Source organism: Chlamydotis macqueenii, chromosome 5 (assembly GCF_036417535.1).
Source record: "Chlamydotis macqueenii isolate bChlMac1 chromosome 5, bChlMac1.mat, whole genome shotgun sequence".
Taxonomy (NCBI): Eukaryota; Metazoa; Chordata; class Aves; order Otidiformes; family Otididae; genus Chlamydotis; species Chlamydotis macqueenii.
In genome coordinates, this window is record NC_141560.1 from 55,516,825 (window position 1) to 55,539,616 (window position 22,792).

The window sequence follows — 22,792 nt, forward strand, 5'->3', positions numbered from 1 at the left end:
TCAGATGCCTAAACATCTGAGGTTGTTGAAAGTCGGAGCTTTCATCTTTCTCTCTCTCTCTCTCTTTTTTAATTTTTTTTTAGATTGACTTTCCATCCCATGCTCTTGATATTGAATATAAAATTCCTCAAGCTGCAGAGACTACTGTGCATCATTCCATAGAAACATTAGAAAAACCATTGAGAGAACGTCTCCTTGCCATTCTCTTGAAGGATAACACTATTGGGTATGTTCATCTCTTTCTAGCTATGGTCTGTTTAGATGTGACAATTTGTGGCTAGAGTATGTAATGCTTATTTATTCTTAAATTTCTTCAATATGGTTCTAGTATATTTTGAAGACCTGTGGAGACTTCAACAAGAGATTGAATTAAACTTGCGAAATAATGGTGCTGATTAATGGATTTACCTGTGCTTTCCATGGTAGTATTCTCCTATTACAGATAGCCACCATTTTGGCTGCCTGTTATATATGCTTGGCAGTTCTTCAGTTACAGGGAAGCTTGGAAGCTTTTCTGGGAGGCTTTCCCACTCATCTGCACCAAACTAACATTTTGGCTTATTTTATATTATATTAAAACTTATTTTTGTTCTGCCCAAATTATAACTTCGAACAACTGTTTCTATAATGTTTCTGGCTTTATTTTGCTTCTCATTTTGACTTTTGTGGAGGAAATAGCCGTTTTATTTTCATTCAATTTTCTGTTAGATTATCTATGTGTATACAATGACCACTAGCTTGGGGATTATTCAAGCGATGGTCTGTAATGTGTGTTACAAACTGAAATTCTTTTGTCTGCAGGCTATCAAAAGAAGATAAAGAATTCTTGTGGGAGAAGAGACACTATTGTTATAGTCATACTAGTAGCCTACCAAAAATATTGTTTAGTGCCCCTCACTGGGACTGGGCAAGTCTTCCAGAAATATATTCATTACTTCAGCAGTGGCCTCCTTTGTCACCCTTAGCTGCACTGGAACTACTTGATTCAAAGTAAGAAAAAACCATGTAAATAAGTTCTGTGTGTTGTGTTGTGCATTAAATGACTTCTGTTCAGTAGAAGCTTCTGAATGGCATTCTTGTGGAAAATATTGCTGAATTTCTTCAGGCTGAGAGAGTTGGGGCTGTTCAGCCTGGAGAAGAGAAGGATCTGGGGAGACCTTACAGCAGTCTTCCAGTACCTAAAGGGGGCTTATAGGAAAGATAAGGAGAAACTTTTCAGCAGGGAGTGTTGTGAAAGGACGAGGAGTAACAGTTTTAAAACAGGAGGAGGTAGATTCAGACTAGACATTAGGAAAATTTTTTTTATAATGAGGGTGGTAGAACAGTGGTCCAGGTTGCCCAGAGAGGTGGTGGCTGCCCCATCCCTGGAAACATTCAAGGCCAGGGTAGGATGAGGCTCTGAGCGACCTGATCTGGTTGAAGATGTCCCTGCTTCTTGCAGGGGGGTTGGACTAGATGACCTTTAAAAGTCCCTTCCAACCCAAACTATTCTATGATTCTTGTAGCAAAAGCTAAATTTTCTTCGAAATTGTAAGAACACTTGCTTGCTTTATTCATGTAGGCTTAACTAAGTCATGTAGTGAAAGAGTAGCAATAGTATTTAGGATTCTGAAATCTAATTCGCATCAGGAGAGTAAGCTATGCAGCCCAACCTGTCAGGACTGAAGTTTTGAGAGATTAGTATGCTCGTCCTAAACACGCACATGTGTTTGCATCTTAGGTAATGAAGGGCCTCAAACTTGTCGGTCCTTTATTGAGCTGTTAAAGATTTTATATCGGTTCTTTTGCATGTAGCTGATCTCAAAAAAAAAAAAAAAAATCCTACTTGAACAAAATAAACTTAATGTGGACTTGTGGTGACTTTCTAGGTTTGCTGATCAGGAAGTACGAAATACAGCTGTAAATTGGATAGAGACATTAAGTGATGATGAGTTAACAGATTTCCTTCCTCAGTTTGTGCAGGTAAGACTTTCTGCATACGCTGAAGTTAGAATTTCTTTTTCTCTTGAAAACTCAAAGAAACTGCTGATTACTAGTGGCAGAAGTGCAATTGTGTGCCTCTATACTTAATCGCCTTAAGGCATGGTGCAGAAAACCTTTTAGTAAATAATCATTCTGTGACTGTCGTATGGATTTGTGGTGATTCTGTCTGTTCATTAGTCGTAAAATCACAGTCTTCATCTAGAATTAAATCCAGACCTGATTTATTTAATTTTGTTTGTATTTAGGCATTGAAGTATGAAACCTACCTTGACAGTGCTCTTGTCAAATTTCTTTTGGCTCGAGCACTGGGAAGCATTCGAATAGCTCACTACCTGTATTGGTAAGATGTTCTTTGATTGTTCACATAGTGTTTACTATAAAATGAATATTTCCAGGAAAAAAAGAAAAATTCCTAACATCATAGTTCAGAACAATGAATGTTATGAATTGAGACTATACAAAATGTAGATCCTGGTTGTTTTCATGAAAAAACAGACAGTGCCTCTGCGAGGCACAAACTTATTGCCTTTTATATCCTGTATATCAGTAACTTCGGATATATATGGTAGTGATTCATTAAAGTATCTTAATTTCTTAGTATTGCATCGCTTGCAGTATTTTCCTTAGGAAAATTTAACTGAAATCCTTTGTTTCAGGCTTCTTAAGGATACACTGTATGATGCAAAGTTTGGTGTAAGGTATGAGCAAATTCTTGGAGCTTTTCTTTCAGTCTGTGGAAAAAGGCTGAGGGAAGAGCTGGAGAAGCAGACCAGACTAGTGCAGCTTTTCGGAATGGTAGCAGAAAGAGTAAAGCAAACAAGTGGATCTGCTCGGCAGGTGTGTATATATTTTTAATAGTCTTTAGGAAGATTAGACTGAGTATACCCTCTAAACAGTCCACTCAATTGCATTTTTAGTCAAAGTTCAATAAAATGTTGCATACAAGTTATAGGAAGATCTATGAATCTATTGCTCTGCATTTTAACAAGTTGATGGCTTAATGAAGTTGATGTTTTTGTCAAATTTGTTGTCATCTGAAACATAACGTGTGAGGTGATAGGGTAAGAAAGTAGAATGATTTCTGTGTACAATAAACTGAAATTGGATTTAAAGCTAGTACTGCTGAAGAATGATTATGCAAAAGAATGTGGTATCTCTTTATATGCTAATAATACGAACTTACAATTTGATAGCGTGGGATGCTGTCATCTGGTTCAGTCAAAAAAAAAAAAAAAAGAACCCTACAAACTTTGGTAATATTAGTGTGTACTGCTAGGCTTACGTATTTTTAATAGCTAAAACAGCAGTTACAATTTCTAGCGTTCCTTTGACACTGAGGAGTTAAAACATTGGCTTCAGGGTAACTTTGTCCAGAAGTTTTCTGTGGGTGCTCCAGTTAGGAATATGTCAGTTGAAATTTTTTTTGTCTGCAGGTTGCCTTGCAAAATGGTATGGAACGTGTGCAGTTATTTTTCTTGAAGAACAAATGCCGTTTGCCTCTTAATCCCAGTCTTGTGGCAAAAGAGCTAAATATTAAGGTACTGAATATTCAGAGTTTCAAAACCTTTTTGTAATAATTACATATAGCCAAAGCTTTTACAAATAGAAAAAAAATCATTTGAGGTGCTTGGAAGCTCTTTGTGCTGAGGGGGGAGAGTTTTAATTAAAAATTCTGATTGAATAAGGCAGTGAAATTAATTGAGCAAAGATAAAATTTGTAGAAATACTTGTGTAAAACCAATGAAGGTATTTGTATTTTTTAAAAAATATGTTTATCTGTAATAAGTTATTGTTTCTTCAGACTTCTTCTCTTTTGAGACCGACAATCCTGGTTATAGTAAAGCAAAGTGCCTGAAAAAGTCCTGTTTGCAGCAGTAATCAAAAGAGAAAATTGAACGAGACTATAAAGTTCAAACAATGAGTAGATAACTGAAACAGCTGAAACCACCCATTACTGGTTGTGTCGCGGAGATGCACTGAAGCCAGGGAGGCAGACATAGCTTTATTTTATTGTGAAAGTCCAGCAAGTAGTAATGTAGGAGAAGCTAGTAAATTATTTTTCCAGGACTCTGCAAGGTTTCACAATAATCTTGATTATATCATCACGTGTGACTAAGAACCTAAAAGTCTGTGAACACTGAATTTACTCCTGTGTGGAGAGACAATTCATCTTTCCTTCTCTGCTGTAACTATTAAATCATTAATATATACTTGAAAGCAGATAAATGAGAAAATACTGTGAAACGTGCAAATACCCATGTTGGTTTTCTTCATAATATCTTCTAGGTTTCAAAAAAAAAGCTGCTCATAAAATATTTATACATATTTTATTCACTCTTCCCTTCAAAATATGCAAAACGTTACTGTTCAGCACTATTGGCTTTTGTACAAGAATTCAACAAATAGCAGCCAAAGGGCTCTTTATTCAAAGGAAGCAAGTATTTGCCACAATCACTGTGTTAAAAGTCTGAATAGACACATTGTGTGTCAGACCTGCTTGTTGTCAGAATGCCTTGCTTTCTGGGCTGGCAGTAGTCCTTCTGAGTATTAACACTAAATCTACTTGTAGGCATGTTCTTTCTTCAGCTCCAATGCAGTACCACTGAAAATTGCACTCATAAACGCAGATCCTCTGGGAGAAGAAATTAATGTGATGTTTAAGGTAGGCCTTACATGTGTTTTGGAGAAAAAAATGTTTAATGATAGCCAGTATTTCATTGATATCAATTAACTTTAGCACAGACCAATAAGCTTAGTTATTTTGTGAGTTTGCTCCTGTGTATCTAGAAACCATCATCTGAACATGTTGTAAAATGCAGAAGTAAGTCTATTGCTTGTGAAAGCTTAAATGTAGTCTGTTTCTCTTTTTAAGTGTGTAGCTATGAGGAAGTAAGTGGCATAATATATAACTTCCTAGGAATACAAAGCAATTCAGTTTTGAAGTTCAGTTTTGTTGAAAGTGTATTATGTCTCTAGTTAACTTCTAATTTTCCATTTAAGGTTGGAGAAGATCTGCGACAAGATATGTTGGCTTTACAAATGATTAAGATTATGGATAAGATCTGGCTGCAGGAGGGACTGGATCTACGGATGGTTATCTTCAAGTGTCTCTCAACTGGAAAAGATCGAGGTGCAAATCCAAATGCAAATGAATCCATCCATCCATCCAAAAGCAAATAATATTTACTCCTGCACTCCAGTTTCTTGTCACACTGATAGTAAACAATTTATGTGCAGAGGCAGGCCCAAGAAACGGTGGAAGGCAAGAAGCCTTCCATGCAAGGAACTTCAGTGCTCAAGAGTATAGCAAGTTAAATGGTTCTGAGTTTCCTGATGGCTGAGTTGCATTTAAATGCGTTCCTTCTCTTGAGTCCTGAGATTCTTATGTGTTCTGTTGTCAATAAACAGTGGTGCAAATATTAATAATGATAAAAGCTAAGGTTTCTCTTGGTGCCCTTACTGTAACACAAGAAAATAATGGTGCCATAGCAATCCTAATTCTCAAAGTTTAGTTATGGTGAAAGAAAGTATTGAAGTCAAGTCTGAAATATTTGGTATCTCCTGCAGTTGAGTCAGGGAGTATCATTCATGTACTGAAACTTGCAAAAAGAAAAGCTGAAAACGCAAACACACCCCAGAATTAGTGTCATATGCTGGTAAAAGTTCCTTGGGAATATGAGGCTGTCTTTTAAGTTTGAAACTAGGTCACAGAACTCTAAGTTTGAGTGTAAATACTGCCCTGTGCCTTGAACATGCTTTTTGCTGGTTTTCACTAATTCTCTAGCTAGCCAATAGGAACCACAAGATCTTTAAGAGGACAAATAATAACAATTATTTCTTCAGTCAGATGCTAGAACAGCATGATGAAAACTCTTAAATACATGGAAATATTGTAAAGTTAGGTTAGCAAAACTAAGTAAAAAGCTTCTATTTATGTAAGACTTGCTTTTTAGAGATTTTTCTTCCTACTTTGAAGGATGACTTGATTGCGTAGCATGTTATATATTTTTTTTTTATTGCTGCTAATATTAGTATTCCTAAAGTGCTTGAAGGATTAAAGTGGAAAAGAAAAATGGATGTAAATTACAGATTTGCCTTTAGTAGCTCTTGCCAAGATAGAGGTAAAATTCTGTTAATCAAATACATATTTTTCTTTTATGATTTAGCTATACAAATATTTTTAGTAAATGGTATCTCCAGAATAAAGCTGCAGGTAAAGCCCACTGCCTTATTTCTGGAGCAACATTCTGGTCTGTTTCAACACTTGACAGCCATTGAAGTTACTAGATAAGTTAGTTAAGTGTCAGTGTATGAGAAATGTCAGCATCAAAGTATTTTTGTTTTATTGCTTATAGACCAGTACTAATTTATGTAGTAGAAAGTAATTATTTAAAGTATAATTTATATATGCATTCTAGCAATTGTAACTAATTGTAGTAAAGTAAGCCAACTGGGATTGCTACATGTGTTTCACAGTATGTTTTGTAATACAGTCTGCAGAAATGCTTAGATTAGTAGCCCTATTTTTACACCTAACTGGATTTTGAAAAAATCTAGTCTAAGATCCATCATTGTTATGAAACTTTCTACTGAATGATGAAAATGCAGTCAAACTTAAGGAGATGGTTAAATACACTTTGTTATATTTTATATAAAGGCATGGTAGAGCTTGTTCCTGCTTCAGATACACTTAGGAAAATTCAAGTGGAATATGGAGTGACAGGCTCTTTTAAAGACAAGCCTCTGGCAGAATGGTTACGAAAGTATAATCCTACAGAGGAGGAATATGAAAAGGTAACTTTTTTCAGCGTTGTTGTTTTTTGGAGATCTTTTAAAAGGAATAAATACCATCTTACAAAAGAATGAAGTTCTTATTCCTGATCTTCCATTGAAAATTTTGTTTTGTATCTTTAGGAAACTAAAATTTTTTTCCTATACTTAAAAAAGACCAAATGAAAATATTTTATATAACTAAAAAGGAGCCAGATGGATTCTCAGGATTCACATCAGAAGTTTTTATTGGATATAAAAAGAATGCACTTCAAATTTAAGATAGGGAGGAATGGTGGCTGCTCTTAGCTGTGGTTTAGGAGTAGTGACCTCTTCTCATACGGGCACATAGGATTCAAAAATAAAATATTTTCTTTTGGCTACAACACTATTGCAACACATTGGTAAAATAAGTCTTGTACCCTTTTCTTTTGTCTGCCAACATATTTATTTCTTTTTGTGGTTTGTCTTCAACTCCTCTTTTCTTTCATTTACTTAAAAAACAAAACAACTGTTTTTGCTGGGAAGTGCGATATCTAAAGATTTTTTGCAAAGCTATCTGAAGAACACTGTTTTAGTAAATGCAAACTTTAGAGGCTGTCTTGTCTGGCTTGGATTTTACCCTTGTCAGGATTGACTGTTGAATGCATGAATGCTGTTTTCCCACTGATATTTGAACTCAATTAACTTTTTTCTCTCTCTCCTAGGCTTCAGAAAACTTCATTTACTCCTGTGCAGGATGCTGTGTGGCTACTTACGTATTGGGAATTTGTGACCGCCACAATGATAACATAATGCTCCGAAACACAGGGCATATGTTTCACATTGACTTTGGAAAATTTTTGGGTCATGCGCAAATGTTTGGTAGCTTTAAAAGGTATTTTCTGTAGCTAAGCAATGTAGAGAATGAAGTTATTTTTAGTATGTTTTTATAAGCATTCTAATTCTAAGCATTAACTTTTAGATTCCTGTTATCTGCTGTCTCATTATGAAGCCAATATCTTCCAATTTAACCACAGTTTCCAGAATGCATTCAAACTTCCCTGTATAGAAATGATTTTTGAAAAGGCTGCAGCTTCCTCTTTCCATGTTTGGATCTCTGGAACTGTTTTTAGTCAAAGCACATAGGCATAGCTTTCAAATAAAATTACTGTTCTAGCTACTGGTTGATTGAAACAAGGAATTTGGTATCCTAAACATCATTTAAGTTCAGTGCTTCCAAACTGCATTCTTTCCTTAAGAACTTTGTGCTATACATACTTGGCAAATCTCAATGGGAATTTCTTTACAATGGTTATGAAAGCCAAGTATTTTGGTACAGGAAAAGATTAATATAAGTTTTCATTGATATTTGGGAGCCTTACATCTAACACAAATCTCTGTATCATATTTTTCCAGGAATATTGGATAAAACTCTAGTGTAGTTTCACTTTTTTAGCTATATTCATGCAATTATGTATTGCATGCTTATTAGGTGAACTTTATCAATGAATAAGAAATGGAGTGCCAAAACCTTTACATCATCTGAATATCTGAGTGTGAAACAAATGAGAAGAGACTCTGTCTCATAAAAACAGTAGTGAATGTCAACATTATAGAAAACAGTGAACAGAAAGTTTGTATTTACTATTCCTCTGTGTAGGGTAAGATAATCTATATCCAGGATAGAGGAGTTGTATTTTAGTCAGGTGATAATGTAGTCATTACACTTGTTTTAGTGTGTTACGGCTTCCAGAAATGAGGGGTGGAAGGCATTGTAAGGTAACCTGGCCTCCAAGTGTTGCTCTGGGAGATCTACTATATGTACAGTACCATGTGAATATGCTGGGAATCTGATAGCACTAAGCAGCTGAACCCAGCCCAAGAAAGTAAAATGGCATGAATGGATTATTTAATATCATTACCTTGGGATGGGGATGGAGGGGAGGAGGAAGTGCATGACAAAGTGAATTTACCTTATAATTAACTTATGAATTCTGTGCTTTTTGAACAGGGATCGAGCTCCTTTTGTGCTAACATCAGATATGGCTTATGTCATTAATGGTGGTGAAAAACCCACTATTCGCTTTCAGTTATTCGTGGATCTCTGCTGTCAAGCTTACAATTTGATAAGAAAACATGCAAACCTCTTCCTTAACCTACTGTCTTTGGTAATCATTTTATTAAACTCAATTAAATCTTGATAGATCACTCATGTGGGATTGTATTCAATGCTACATGTTTATGCTGCAGAAGCTCTTAATGCATGCTTTTAGAAGCGAGAAACATCAGAAGTACTTTTTAGGAATGTTGGATTTGGATTTTTCTTGTAAGCTTTTTTTACTACGTACATGTTTCCTGAGAATTTAAAACTAAGAAGATACCATAAATTACACTGCAAAGTGTTTTAACTGCTTTTAACCCTGCAGAAATGTTGAAGAGAATAACTGCTGATTGTAAATGTTGGCTATAGCTGTTAGCATTTAGCAAGTTAGTGCATCTTCGAATTAATTTGATGGTCTAAGAGTTTTAATCATTTTAATGTAAAATTATATTGGTTTTATTGCATTAAAAATGTAAATTCCTGCAGATGCTTTCCTCTGGGTTACCAGAACTAAGTGGGATTCAGGACTTGAAGTATGTCCAGGATGCTCTCCAGCCCCAAACAACAGACGCAGAAGCTACCATTTTCTTTACAAGGTACTGGAGAAGTGAAAACTAAAATATCTACCAGCATCGTACTCTTAATGGGAGCTTTCTCCTATTAAAAAAGTACTAAGGATGTTCACAAACATGATGTCTGTAGAAGCTGAATAGTTACACTGTGCAGTCATGAAATATCAGTAATAAACTACATAAATAAGATGTTTCATGCAAGATTAATGCTTGTGCTAAAATACTTTGCCTTTAAGAGTAATGTTGTGCAAAATTTTGTTTGAAATACTGAGAGCAGATAATTCTGTTTGGCTCTTTGACATTTGTATTTTGAATGCATCCTGAATTGCTTAATAGCAGTGTATATGATGGGAACCTTGTAATGTATGTAAAAAAGTTACCTCTTTCAAGAAGGGCTTTTGCACAGTGGGGAGGGATGATGCTGCAGCGTAGCAAGTAAGCAGGGCGTATATAGTGTTACTGGGTTGTTGCTATGTGTTACAAAATGTGTTAATTGTACTTCATTTTAAATATGTGGGGAAAACTGCATTAGTATGCATGTAACTTTTTTACCAACTCTGGAAAGACTTCACTTCTTGGATAACAACCTATTCCTAAGTTTGGACACCGAATCTTCTATTAAATGCTGATATAATGCCGCTGTTTGTGTAGCCCATTGATCACTTTTCCTTTAAGAACTGTTTCTCTGTTAGTAAGAAACTGGCTTATATTTTTCTTAGACTTACATCTCATTCATTGACAGAACTACTTTTGTGTGTTTTGGTATGTGCTCTAATATTTGATGTTATTTTTTCTTTTCCAGGTTGATTGAATCCAGTCTGGGAAGTGTTGCCACAAAGTTTAATTTCTTCATTCACAATTTGGCTCAGCTGCGTTTCTCAGGTCTACCTTCTAATGATGAACCCATCCTCTCATTTTCTGCTAAAACATATTCTCTTAAACAAGATGGCCGAATCAAACAAGTGTCTGTGTTTACATATCAGAAGAGATATAACCCAGACAAACATTATGTAAGTATGTGGAATCTGTTTCCACTCAATGAAGATACTGTGCATTTTCTTCCAAGATGATATGTTCTCCTTCCTGCCATAAGTTCAGTACTTCATCACAGAGAATTAGTCCAGGCTTGCCTTGTTTAGCCTTAAGTAGCTAGCTTTGAGGTAGACAACTAGGTTCCCTTTATGGACAGAGATTTAGTAAATACAGCTGTAGATCCTCACTTGTTCAGTTAGGCACTAATGTCAGATTTAGGATGAGCTGTAGACTTTTCTGTAGTCTGACTGCATTGACTATAATGGGCGCCTAGAAGCCCACACCAGTGCTGACACTCAAAATCCAGTCCCAGTGTGGATGACTTGAAAGTAAAAACGAAACTTGTAATTGAAATCTAGATGAGAATGGGCCAGCTTGCTTGCTTCCTGGAGAAGAACAGATTTGTATTGGCTCTGGCTGGGATGGAGTTATTTTTCTTTATAGCAGCCCACAGAGTGCTGTGTTTTAGTTGTTTAACTGAAACTGTCTTGATAACACAGCACTGGTCTGGCTGTTGCTGAACAGTCCTTGTGCAGTGTCAAGGCTCGCTCTCTTTTTTTTTTTTTTCTCCACTTTGCCCCTGCCCTCCCTGCAGTGAGTAGGCTGTGGGTGGGCAAGGAGTTGGGAGGGGACACAGCAGGGACAGCTGACCCAAACTGGCCAAAGAGATACTCCATAGCATATGTCAAGTTTAGCAATAAAAACTCTGAGTAGAGGAGGAAAGCAGGAGGCAGGAGGATGTTGTCTTCCAAGGTGGCTGTTGCCTGGGGACTGGCTAGGCACACGTCTGCTTGTTGGGAGGTGGTGAGAAATTGTCTTTGCGTCACCTGCCCTCCCAAGGACTATCTTTATCTCAACCCACTGCTCTTCTCGCTTTTGCTCTTATTCTCTCCCCTCTCCGATGGGGGAGACGGTGGGAGTGAGCAAGCAGCTGTGTGGGTGCTTAGCTGCTGGCCAGAGTAAACCAACCACAGGAGTGCTAGAGTACAGACTGGTATTTTTAGCATGCAATAATATTCTTTGAAATGAAGACACTTCTTGAAAAGGATCTAGAAGGAAGCAGAAAGGACAGAAGTCATGTTGGTGGAGAGGATTTTTTAAAATGGGGATTTAAGTCATGTTTATGTCCTTATATGAAAGTATTATATGAAATTATATGCATTCTGTGAAATGGCATCTCCTAAGTCATTAAGTCAAACACTTTCTGGTTTTGCTCTGACCTTCCATTGAAGTTGTATTTGCTTCTCCTAAGTGGAAGCATGATGTCCTGTATGGATGCACATACACTCCTAGTCAGTCTTACTAGAGGCAGCAAGCGTTACCATTTGTCCTCAGGATTTTGATAGACCTGGGTTACACTTTAAAACCTGTATTAATAATCATATTCCTATGCAGATGTGCAACCATCTTCTATTTATTTATTTATTTTCTTCTCTAGTACTGGTTGCTGACCTAGAATAGTCATCTCAAGTCACACTTTCCTCAAGTCGTTTAAAAAGTGAGCTATATTGTTACGTGCAAATGTACATCTCTTTCCAAGTTGTATTTACTGGAACTGTCTTAATCTGGTAAGACAGCAGCTAGGGAAGGTAGAACAAAGTCGAATAATGATAGAAGTGAAGAGCTTTGTACTGAATCACTGTATTATAAATGTATTTGAGCACTCCTGGTCTAAGCCAAAACAGCCTCTTATCTCCCAGGAAACAGTTAAGATTATATAGTCTCCTTCTGCCTGGATTTTTAGACCTCTTCCCAGTTGTACCTTTTTGAACTACACATTTAACTCACCTGCCTATAAAATGAGTCCACTGAATTGAATTTTCTGTGCAGTTTTTCAGCCTTCATTTCCCTTTCAAAATAATATTAATAACTGCATCCTGGGAATGTACCCCCAGTATTTTTAAAAATTCCTTTTATATAACACAGTATGTTTGCATCTGCCTGCCAAATGATCACTTCAAAAGTGGAATCCTTTAGAATCTTGAGAGAATTAGATTGAAAAAAAAAAATTAGGCATTTGTTTCCTTCATATCCACACCTGAAAAGTTTAGTGGTAGTTCTGGCCCTGCAGATACATGTTTAGATGTAATCCTGCACTGATGTGTTAGAATTGTGTACACCTGCTGTATAGTATGAACTTACAATGGGGTTTAAAATGGAGAATGCAGACAGCTTAGCTTTAACTGCCTTTATCCCCCTGTCAGATGCGGGTCTACGTTATGGGATGTTACTTTGCATTACAGAAGGACTATTTATAATTCTAACTCTACTATAAAATGCAAACACTGTTACTGGGATATGTTATGCAGGAGAAGGATTACAATAGTAGAAAAAGTGAATTGTTAAGAAAATTATATTATTAAGTCAGTTCTATAATATCGTAACTACTTTTGTGTTTTTTGGGGTTTTTTTTTGTTATTTTTATTTTGCACAGATCTACGTAGTGAGAGTTTTGAGAGAAGGGCAAGCTGAGCCAACATTTGTCTTCCGAACATTTGATGAGTTCCAGGAGCTCCACAACAAACTTGGCATTCTCTTTCCTCTTTGGAAGTTACCAGGGTATGTTCCTAACTCGCTTGTCAGTACTGTAACTGAAGCAACAAAACTGCTTCCAACTGGGTGGAGGAAGAAATAGCTTGAAAAGGAGACAAAACTGCTGAGGGGCAAACTAGACCTCAAAGTTGGCAATTAAGGGAGAAAACTGTTGTCCTTAAGTTTTAAGGAGGAGAGCCAGAGGAGCAACTCCGTGTTTTTTGTCTGTGTATCACATCACTTATCACAATTACCTAAAAGGTTTCCTTGCCTTTGTATAATGTTGTTACTTATTAGCGTGCTGTGTTTCCACTCATGATTGACATAAAAAAAAAAAATTGATCTCAGCACTTCAGGATGGAAATGACAATGAAATCTAACTGCACTTCCTTCAGAGAAAATAACTGAAAACTCTATCTTGTTCTTCCCATGTAGCTTTCCTAATAAGATGGTTCTGGGAAGAACACACATAAAAGATGTAGCAGCTAAAAGAAAAGTGGAGCTCAACAGCTACATACAAAGTCTGATGAACAGTTCTTCAGAGGTGGCAGAAGTGAGTTGAAATAATTTAAGCAAATCCAATGCAAGTTTTTGGTGCTTGTTAACACTTAAACTAATATGTGACATTTCTTCCAAATTTAGTGTGATCTTGTTTATACTTTTTTCCATCCATTACTTCGTGATGAAAAAGTGGAAGGAATAGATGGAATAGCCAGACCTACAGGTAGGTAATGTTTTTGGAGGTTGTTTATAAATGGGATGACTACAGTATGACACCTCTACAATGTGATTTTTTTTCATCTTTTTTAGTTAACTATAGTTTTCCCTCATTGAAAACTTTGCATCACTGTCTTTGCATCACTGCCTGCATACAGTTTCTAGAAAATAAAAACATACAAAAAATTGCAACAATCTATGTGATCACTTGGCTTGCTTATGGCTTGCCTAAATTATTCTTGTTTTTACTCTGTACCTCCAAATCGATTCTTACAAGAGAACGTAAAAATCTTTAAAAGCTATGACCTTCCTCTCATATTAGAGAACTATAAATAAAATCAGAAACTGAACTTGCTGTAAGGCTTGTATTTTTCCTCCATATGTAATTTGTGTAGTACTGATGAAAATGTACAAATATTACAGAGGAAATAATTACATATTTTTTTCAGATGCAAGTCCATCAAGTCCTACCTCAGGCAAAGTGGGAGGAGAAGTGAAGCTATCCATATCATATAGAAATAGCACTCTATTTATCATGGTGATGCACATTAAAGACCTAGTAAGTAGAGATACTGAGCTCACTGCCAAAAGCTGTTTCCATTTTGTCAGTTATGTTCTTGACCTAGGTTGATTGATGCAGGAATGGTGGAACTATCACTCTTTTTCTACATTTTCCAGCTGCCAGCTTAATTAACTGCTGCTTTTAGTTAGCTTCATTGCAAAGTCTAGATAGCTGAAAATAAATATTAAAATAGGTGTGCACTAACTAGTTTTCTAAATGGTCTTATTTTTTGATTGTAGGTTACAGAAGATGGTGCAGATCCAAATCCCTATGTAAAAACATACTTACTTCCAGATACACACAAAACATCCAAACGCAAAACCAGAATCTCCCGGAAGACAAGAAATCCAACTTTCAATGAAATGGCAAGTTAAAATTTATGTAGTAACTCCCTATGGTTTGCTATTGTCTCTTTTTCTAAGCAGTAATTAAAATATTGTCTAAAAAATGTGCAAAGATATATAAATGAAAAAGGAACTTGTTTGAAAAACTTTGTGCCTTGTTTAAAAAAAAAAAAAAAAAACAAAACAAAAAACAAAACCAAAACAACCCAACTAAGCCCCAGAAAACCCCAAAGCAACTGAGTAGGTAAATGTACTATTAGAAGTAAGCAGAAATTTTTCAGACTGACTCTGAGGAGTGATGGGGAGAAGGAAAGGAATCTTAAAGCTAAAGATCCCCCCTGCCCTGGATTCACTGATTCATAATGTGGAGAAGAATGAATTCAGAAGTCTTGGCGTGTAAACAGTACTTCCTTCTAAAAACACTGGGAGCACGAAATAATATACAAATTTGCTCCTGCCCATCCTCTGAGAAACAGACATACTGAATGGTCATAATGTGTAGTTGAGACATCTGTCAGTGGCTAGGCAGTCAGAAGAAAGGATGATCTGTGTAACTTCATTTGGATAACCAAAGAATTCTTGATTTCTTACTTTTTAGCTTGTGTACAGTGGATATAGCATGGAGACTCTGAAACAGAGAGAACTTCAGTTAAGTGTGCTCAGTGCAGAATCGTTACGGGAGAACTTTTTCTTGGGCGGAATTACACTCTCACTAAAGGACTTCAACCTGAGCAAGGAGACCGTTAACTGGTATCGACTCACTGCTGTACCCTATCTGTGAACTCATTTCTAAACATGAGTAGGACTAGAACAATTGTATTCACTTGTGCTTTGTGCATCTTCAAACTTGAAGATAACTTGCACATCTTAAAATAAGAGACTCTGCATTTCAACAGATATGTTGGACCAATGTTCATGTAGCCTAATTTGAAGGATTTCTAGAAAACCTGGTCTATGCTTATGTGATGTTATTGAAGCATCATTGTAAGAGTTGCAGGTAAAGGAAGGAGTTTTTAAACCATCTGCGAAAGTGAGATGAACAGTTTGACCATGCTGGTTGGTTAAACCATAACTTAATCATTAGGCCTGTGGATATAGTGCATTTTTGCTTTTAGTTTGTTACCTGTGTTGTGTCGTCCATGGCACGATGCTGGAGAACATTAAAGAAATGACATATTTTTAGGATTACATTCCCACTACTAACGAGACATCACAGAAGCAGCAATGGGTAAAATTTTGGTGACTTCACACACACCTGTAGAAACTAAGGTTGAAGGGCTGGAAAAATTTCTTAGCGTTGCATTTAATCCCAGATTCATGCTTCGTTAAGATTTACTGGAGTGAGTGCCAATAACGGAAGTTGTAAATAATGGTGCCTTATAATTCAAATGCTTCTCTTTTACCTCATTTCTGGTATTTAAATATGTATACATGTTAACTTTCAGCTCCTTAAAAGGGGAAATGTTCTCATATTTGATACTTTGCAGGTCCTACTGGAAGTGTTTTCCTGAGATTTGTTATTTACAAATAACATCACTTATACTGATCTTCATAGTTAGTGCAACATATATAATTTTTTTCAACCCCATCTTCTACCCATGATCTCCAAAAATTGAATGAAGACTGGCTGAATGTGGTGCCATAGGAAATGTACCCAGCTTCTCAATGTTTTGAAATGTCGTAAATTCTAGAACTTTTAAATACTGCAGTGATTAAATGCGGAACAGATTCAAACGCTAAATCCAAAGTGGCATTTGCACCTCTACCTCCAGGTAAAGGATGGCCTCTCATTAAAAAGCACAACTGCTGGATGAACTGCAGGCCAGAAGTGAGTTGCTTTAAGAGAGCTTTGAGAGAGGAACTTGGTAACTTCTTTTTTTTTCTAACAGTTCACAGCAACACAGTTTCTCACTCCCAGTAAGAGTTAATTCCACTAAAAACACTTAATTACAAAGAACATTAGATTTGAACTGTATTGTGACAGCGGAGTACAAATGTCACTTACGATCTCCTGTTTTAATACCACTGGTTACTTAATTAGGTGTTTCTGCACTACAGGTGTAGCCTTTTTATTCAGCTTAATCGGTGTTTCGGATGATCATGTTCTGTCTAAGCAAAGCTATAAAGTTGCACACTTTGCTTTAGCGCTAAATCTTGAAGCAAGACAGACTATCATCACTGACTATGACTAGAGCGAAATTTTAGAGTAAAATATGCAACTATGAGCGAAAACACAATATGGGGAAAGCCTTGTATATACCCAACACTAAAAAACTGTTTCATAATCTAATTCTTCCCCTTGCTACTGACCAATCTCCCTTCAACACAGAAGAGAGAAGTAAACTTGAATCTCATGGTGCATAAAATATTCACGGTCCAATTTTGTAGGAATTATTACAGCTAAAAAGCTAAGAATATCTTGAATGTTAGAAACTGGGTTGATACTAATGGGCGCTAAAAAATCCCAGTTTTATTAGGCATCTTTGCATATTTTTCATTTAGTATATAGCCTGTAAATAATAAACTATATAACTAACTAGATATATTTCCTGCTCACTTGATGCTTTTGAGACTTATTCCATTCCATCATTAGAATCACAAGTCACTTAAACACAGGAAAGTAGACTACTGTTTTTGTGAAACGTTCCATTGTGAAATAAAATGAAAGCAATATGTACTGCCTTTTTTGCAGTTCGCTATTAAAGCACAGTGTCTTACAGCACAAAATACAAATAAACTAAAATCATTTAAAAAATGATTTGCAGTTTTAACAGTTGTCTGGACTCTGAAAAAAAAATGTGTAGTACTGTATTATGTTAGCACTTGTCCTGACTTCTGATTTAATCTTCATAGCTTAACTCATTTTGTGCCTTTCCCTTCCTTTTCAAAATAGTCACTGGCTGAAGCTTTTTATGGTAATGGATTTTATTTTGTCTACGGGATCTGGCCTTGGCCTCTCCTCAACAGCAGAGGGGGAGAGGAGCAGCACCAAGCCTGCACCTCTTTGCACTATTCTCAATTAAGAAAAAAGTGTTTGTTGCAATAAGACTTTAATGTGATACATTAAAAAAAAAAAAGGATGTGAAAGAGGAAAATATTCAATTGGGGTGGAATTTACCAGTACACTAAGTAGCTTGAAAACATAGTTTTAACAGCTTTTTGTATCTTAAAGAAAATAAATAAATCTTTTATGCAACATATGACCTGCAGCCAGAAATGCAATTGTCTGTTCAGACCTCGTGTGGGTATTTCGGAGTAACAGCTTGCGGCAAGACCTCTTCCTTTTCTCTACTAACCTGGAACTTTGCACTGAGATTTTTATTACTGCCTTTTTACGATCTACAGCTACCTGTCTCTGGGCGGACGTGTGATTTTTTGATAAAAGTTAGTTTGTCTGTTCTTACAACGAGCGTTGTGTAGAAATCCCCCTCACCAGCTTTCCGCTGGGGCTGGGGCCGCCGCCTTCCCGCCGCGCTGCCCCGGGCCGGCGCCGTGACGGAGGCCGCGCTGCAGGTGGTGAAAGGCCGTGAGAGCGGGCGCTTTGCCTCCCGCTGTCCGTGTGCGTAAGAGCCCCGCGCCTCAGTTAATCGAGCTCGGTAATACCGATGTACGGCATGGCCCTCCGCCGTGCCCGCCCTGCGCGGTTAAATGTGACTCCGTGACTGTCCTGTAAGTACATTAAACGCTATGCTAGAAAAAAAAAAAACATCGGTGTGCTGGTCTTCACTGCCGGTCGGGGCCGGGTGCAGGGGGCCGCCGCCCACCGCCCTCACGGCGAGGCCGGACCCCGCGCTCACTCCCGCCACCCCTCGACGGCCGATCGCGCGCGCGGGGGCGGGGCGCGGGAGCGCGGCGAGCCCTCAGGCGGCAGCGTGGGCGGTTCAGCCTCGGCAGCCACCGATTGGCTGGCGTGCTTGCGCGGGGCGGGGCTAGCCCCGGGATCGCCCTTTCCTGCGGAAGTGAGGCGGGAAGGGCCTCTGCCTCGCGCGGCTCCTTCTTTTCTGCCGCCGCCATCATGGGTCGCATGCACGCTCCCGGGTAAGGGGCTGGGGCTGGGTGCGGGGCCGGCTCGGGGCTGTTGGGGGTGCTCAAAGGGCGCTGCGGACGGCTGTGGGAGCAGAAATGTTGATGGGGGGAGGCAACATGGCGTGTGTGGGCATGGGATGGAGCGGGGAAGGAGGCTCGCAGCTGTGGAGATATGGCGGCAGGATGGGGAGCAGCTCGGGCCGGCGCTGACGTGCGGGTTGCCTGGGCCCGCATGCTTGTGCTGCCCGGGCTCCCGGTGCTGTTCTGGCGCGGCCTGTGCCGGTGGCAGCACTGTCGGCAGGCGGGGAGGGAGGCCGCAGGCCTCGGCCCTGCAGGCTGGATGCGGCCCTGCAGTAATTGCCTGTAGTGGGCTGCCTTGTGGTGGGGTCAGGGCGGCGGCGCAGCTTGTCCGGCTCTGCTCAGCCTGTGATCTGCTTTTTCCCCACAGAAAGGGCTTGTCCCAGTCTGCCTTGCCGTACAGACGAAGCGTGCCTACGGTAAGTGAATTCCCAGCGTCATGCGCGCTTCGGCAGACCCAGACGGCTGCTGTGTGCCGTTCAGTGCGGGGTCCGGTCTCCATAGCACAGCTTAGCAGTGCCAAGGATGAAAAACAAAACAGAGTTGTAGTATTTTGTACCATCACTTTAAAATTGTGGCCTGATAAAATGCTACCTTAGTCTCTGGTATTTAGGATACTGAGGAAGCAAGTGTTGTTTCTTGGATAGGTGATTTGTTAGGCAAAAAAAAAAGTCTCTTTTCCTCTTTGTACCTCCCTTTATTTAAGTGCTACTTCAGTTTTTTTTTTTTTTTTGTTTAGTCTATATGCTGGTAGTTCCTAGAGGTTAAATTACTCTCTTCACACTTGAGTTTGGCCTTTGCCATTGTGGAATAAAACGACTGTTTTCTAAACTATTTACAGCAGTAATTTGCTGGTCGGAGCACTAACTTAAGTAATTTATATTTCATAGTGTGACAGTGTTAAAAAGTGAAAAAAATCTGTCGCTTTTGTAGCTTAGCACAGTTTAACATAGAAGTAATAGAAAAGGCACAGTCCTATCTGAGTAGATACAATTATTTAATTTTTTAATTAATTTGTGTACTTGAAGGCTAGTTTTCACTAATCTCTATAGGTGCTTTACTAAGAGATGGCTAAATGGTTCTCAATTTCATGTTTCTGTCAAAGGCTGTGTTAAAGAGTTCCTTCCCAATTACAGTGATTTCTTTTCCTCTGCAAATTTGTATTTGTGCTTCTGGTGTGGCAGTTAAAGTAAACTGGTAATAGAGTAGCTGGATGGAGGCTATACTGGATGTTTAAAACAGATACTTTCTTCCTTCGTCTCAGCCTTCCCCCACCGTTGTTCACTAGCACTATAGGGTTGTAATATGCAAAAAAGTTTCTGTATTGTTAGAAGTACAGTTTCATTCTTGATTGCATTACAGTGCATCTATTTCTGCCATTTATAAAAGGCTTTCTTATAGCTGGCCTATGTCTCTGAGGAGTGTTCATCGGGTTTGTTTGTTGTTTTTTTTTTTTTTTTTTTTCCCTAATTTTCTTTAGTGGCTGAAACTTACTTCTGATGATGTAAAGGAACAGATCTACAAGCTGGCTAAAAAAGGCCTGACTCCCTCACAAATCGGTAAGCTTCATTAATAACTCCTAGCTGGAGACAAAACACATTTTTCTGACTGTAATAGTTTTTCCTTCAGCCTATGTTAAATAACATGGTAAGAAAATACAGCTTTCCTGATGTACCTATGTATTCACTAGGTATACGTATATCACACATCATACTAGCTGTATGGACACCACTAAAAATGTAATATGTCTCATTCTTGCAAAAAGCATATTTGGTGAAGTAGTTGAGGTTTTTAGGGGTAGGTTGGTGTTTTGTTTTGTTTTGTTTTTTTCCAAGCAGAAGATGTGAAGCAGCTGTTTAATTTTATAACCTGTCCTTAGGAATAGCCACTAACAGATGTTGGGGAAGTTTAATCAGCTCAGTTTATTGGAGGAAAAACTTGACATCTCATGTCAAATATTGACAGCTCTACGTTTAGAAGCCCACTGAGCCAGGCACTGTAGCTGACTCATAGACTCGTTGTCAGTAGTTTGGGCCTCTGTAGAGCTCTGCTTAGGTGTGTGCATGCTGCAGCTTTATATGGTCAGGAGCTGTGCAGTGTGATTATGTGCGATGTGAATTATTCTGAGAGTATTAAGGATCCCTATGGTACAGTACAATTTTTAGAGTAAAGATGTCTATGACCTGTTTGTTAACTATAGAGAAGAGGGTGACTGAATAACAAGCTTTTGTGAGTCCTGTTGAAAATTTCCCAATAATGTAGCACTTAATGTGTTGCCTGTGTGAGAGTGATGGGTGGGTTAGTTGTCTGTTAAGTGTTACCTGATGAAGTGTTTCAGCTTTGGTAAATTGTATTTTGCTCGCTCACTGTCTGCCATTTCCACAGGAAACTGTTCACAGTTTCCACCAGAAAGGTTTTTAATTTAGACAAGACCTTTTTTTTTGATATCTTATGAAACCAACCTTACAATTACAAGATTTGTTTGTGTAAGGTTTTTCTTTTTGGTGTTGAGATGTAACTGTTTGTTTCAGGTGTGATCCTGAGGGATTCCCATGGTGTTGCCCAGGTTCGCTTTGTTACTGGCAACAAAATTTTGAGAATCCTTAAATCGAAGGGACTGGCCCCAGACCTTCCAGAGGATCTTTATCACCTGATTAAGAAAGCTGTTGCTGTTCGCAAACATCTTGAGAGAAACAGAAAGGTGAGTGCTAATTTAAGTAGATAACTCTCTATGTTTGTTTTTTCAAATAATACAGTAGTTTATTTACAACTTGACAAAGACTCTTAGTGTACTTCCTATTAGCCAACCCCTTTGAGTAAACTTAGGGGTTTGGGGAAGCATTTTGATGAAGGAGAATGGCCTTTGTCTGTGAAAAGGATCTTAAAAGCATTGCTTAAACCACGTATTCTGGTCCTGTTTTGATTTTACCAGAGTCATCAGACTTGGTAATGGAAATGTGGAGTTGTAGCAGTACCTGTGGATTTTTTACTTTATTAAAGCCCATGTAAATTGTACATCATTGAGAAGTCGGTTGTGTTTGGTTGTAACGTAACTTTCTTTTCAAGGATAAAGATGCCAAGTTCCGCCTGATTCTAATTGAAAGCAGAATCCATAGGTTGGCTCGCTACTACAAAACTAAGAGAGTGCTGCCGCCCAATTGGAAGTAGTAAGTCTTCTCTTATGTTACGATTTTCACGAAGGTTTTGTAAAGGATATGCTGGGGCTGTTATTCCAAAAGTGAAGAGTGCATTTTGATCAGGCATGTAGGTAAACCAAGCAGCGAAGAATGGGTATTTTCATAAATATTAGCTGATAAATTCATGAGACTTATTGCTGGGTAAAATGACTGTCAACACTCAGGAAAAAAAAAGCATTATCTCAACAAGTGAAGTCACGATCTACTAAGTAATTCTTGTAACACTTCATACAACCTGCAGTCTTTGTTCTCACTCAGATACTTTTATAGTTCGTGTTAACTTCCAAAATTTATTGAGAAATGGCTTAGTAGCTGTGGCAAAAATGAAAGTAAATTGTAGTTTTTCTCTAGGAAAATTTAACCAACATAGGAGAATTCCCATAGATGTTAGGATTAGCTTCTCTTTTTCTGAAAAGACTGAAGTGCAGCTAGCCAGGTTTTTGAATATACGTTTTTGTGCTGTTATCATAGTGTTTATATTTTAAAAGGAAGAGTGAAATCTTTTCTTATGCCACAAAAAAATTCAAATGGATAGTGATTAAGCTCAGCACTGGTACTTAAAGCTTTGAACTGAAGCAGTATTTTTGGCAACTAGTTTGAAAAACTACCTCTGCAATTAATATTTCTCTCTTCTCTCTTTTTAGTGAATCCTCGACAGCTTCTGCCCTGGTCGCATAAGAGCTGGCTATGACTTACTGAAAGAATAAATTTTGATTACCTAAGTTTGTGTTGTCTCCAAGTGATTAGTGCCTTAGAAACTTCTGCTTGTTCCAAGAAGCTGCATGTAAATGGAAAGTTTTGAGGGTGGAGCAGCCATGTGGCCATGGCTTCCATATTGCTACCCTACAGTGTCAGATCTGTGTAGTGCTTGTTGCTGTTCTAGACCAGCTGTTCGG

The 22,792-nt window shown here is 38.1% G+C and overlaps 2 protein-coding genes across 4 annotated transcripts in view; both read left to right on the forward strand.

Annotated features, from left to right (window-relative positions):
• PIK3C2A (phosphatidylinositol-4-phosphate 3-kinase catalytic subunit type 2 alpha) overlaps positions 1-17,795 on the forward strand; it is a 54,551-nt gene extending 36,756 nt beyond the window's left edge. For all 3 annotated transcript variants that reach the window (XM_086748018.1, XM_086748019.1, XM_086748020.1), the window contains 19 exons: positions 84-226; positions 802-990; positions 1,869-1,962; positions 2,229-2,323; positions 2,640-2,820; positions 3,417-3,521; positions 4,553-4,645; positions 4,984-5,113; positions 6,641-6,777; positions 7,461-7,630; positions 8,747-8,903; positions 9,323-9,432; positions 10,211-10,418; positions 12,875-12,999; positions 13,408-13,525; positions 13,615-13,696; positions 14,139-14,248; positions 14,491-14,616; positions 15,194-17,795. In XM_086748018.1, the coding sequence (XP_086604144.1) occupies positions 84-226; positions 802-990; positions 1,869-1,962; positions 2,229-2,323; positions 2,640-2,820; positions 3,417-3,521; positions 4,553-4,645; positions 4,984-5,113; positions 6,641-6,777; positions 7,461-7,630; positions 8,747-8,903; positions 9,323-9,432; positions 10,211-10,418; positions 12,875-12,999; positions 13,408-13,525; positions 13,615-13,696; positions 14,139-14,248; positions 14,491-14,616; positions 15,194-15,376 (2,556 nt within the window). In that variant the 3' untranslated portion in view covers positions 15,377-17,795. The remainder of the gene's footprint in view (positions 1-83; positions 227-801; positions 991-1,868; positions 1,963-2,228; positions 2,324-2,639; positions 2,821-3,416; positions 3,522-4,552; positions 4,646-4,983; positions 5,114-6,640; positions 6,778-7,460; positions 7,631-8,746; positions 8,904-9,322; positions 9,433-10,210; positions 10,419-12,874; positions 13,000-13,407; positions 13,526-13,614; positions 13,697-14,138; positions 14,249-14,490; positions 14,617-15,193) is intronic.
• A 711-nt stretch (positions 17,796-18,506) lies between these two features.
• Positions 18,507-22,618, forward strand: RPS13 (ribosomal protein S13). Its single transcript, XM_086749550.1, has 6 exons — positions 18,507-18,633; positions 19,070-19,118; positions 20,180-20,258; positions 21,231-21,400; positions 21,766-21,866; positions 22,541-22,618. The coding sequence occupies exons 1-6, from the start codon at positions 18,611-18,613 to the stop codon at positions 22,572-22,574; spliced, it is 456 nt and encodes a 151-aa protein (XP_086605676.1). The 5' UTR covers positions 18,507-18,610; the 3' UTR covers positions 22,575-22,618.
• The last annotated feature ends 174 nt before the right edge of the window (positions 22,619-22,792 follow it).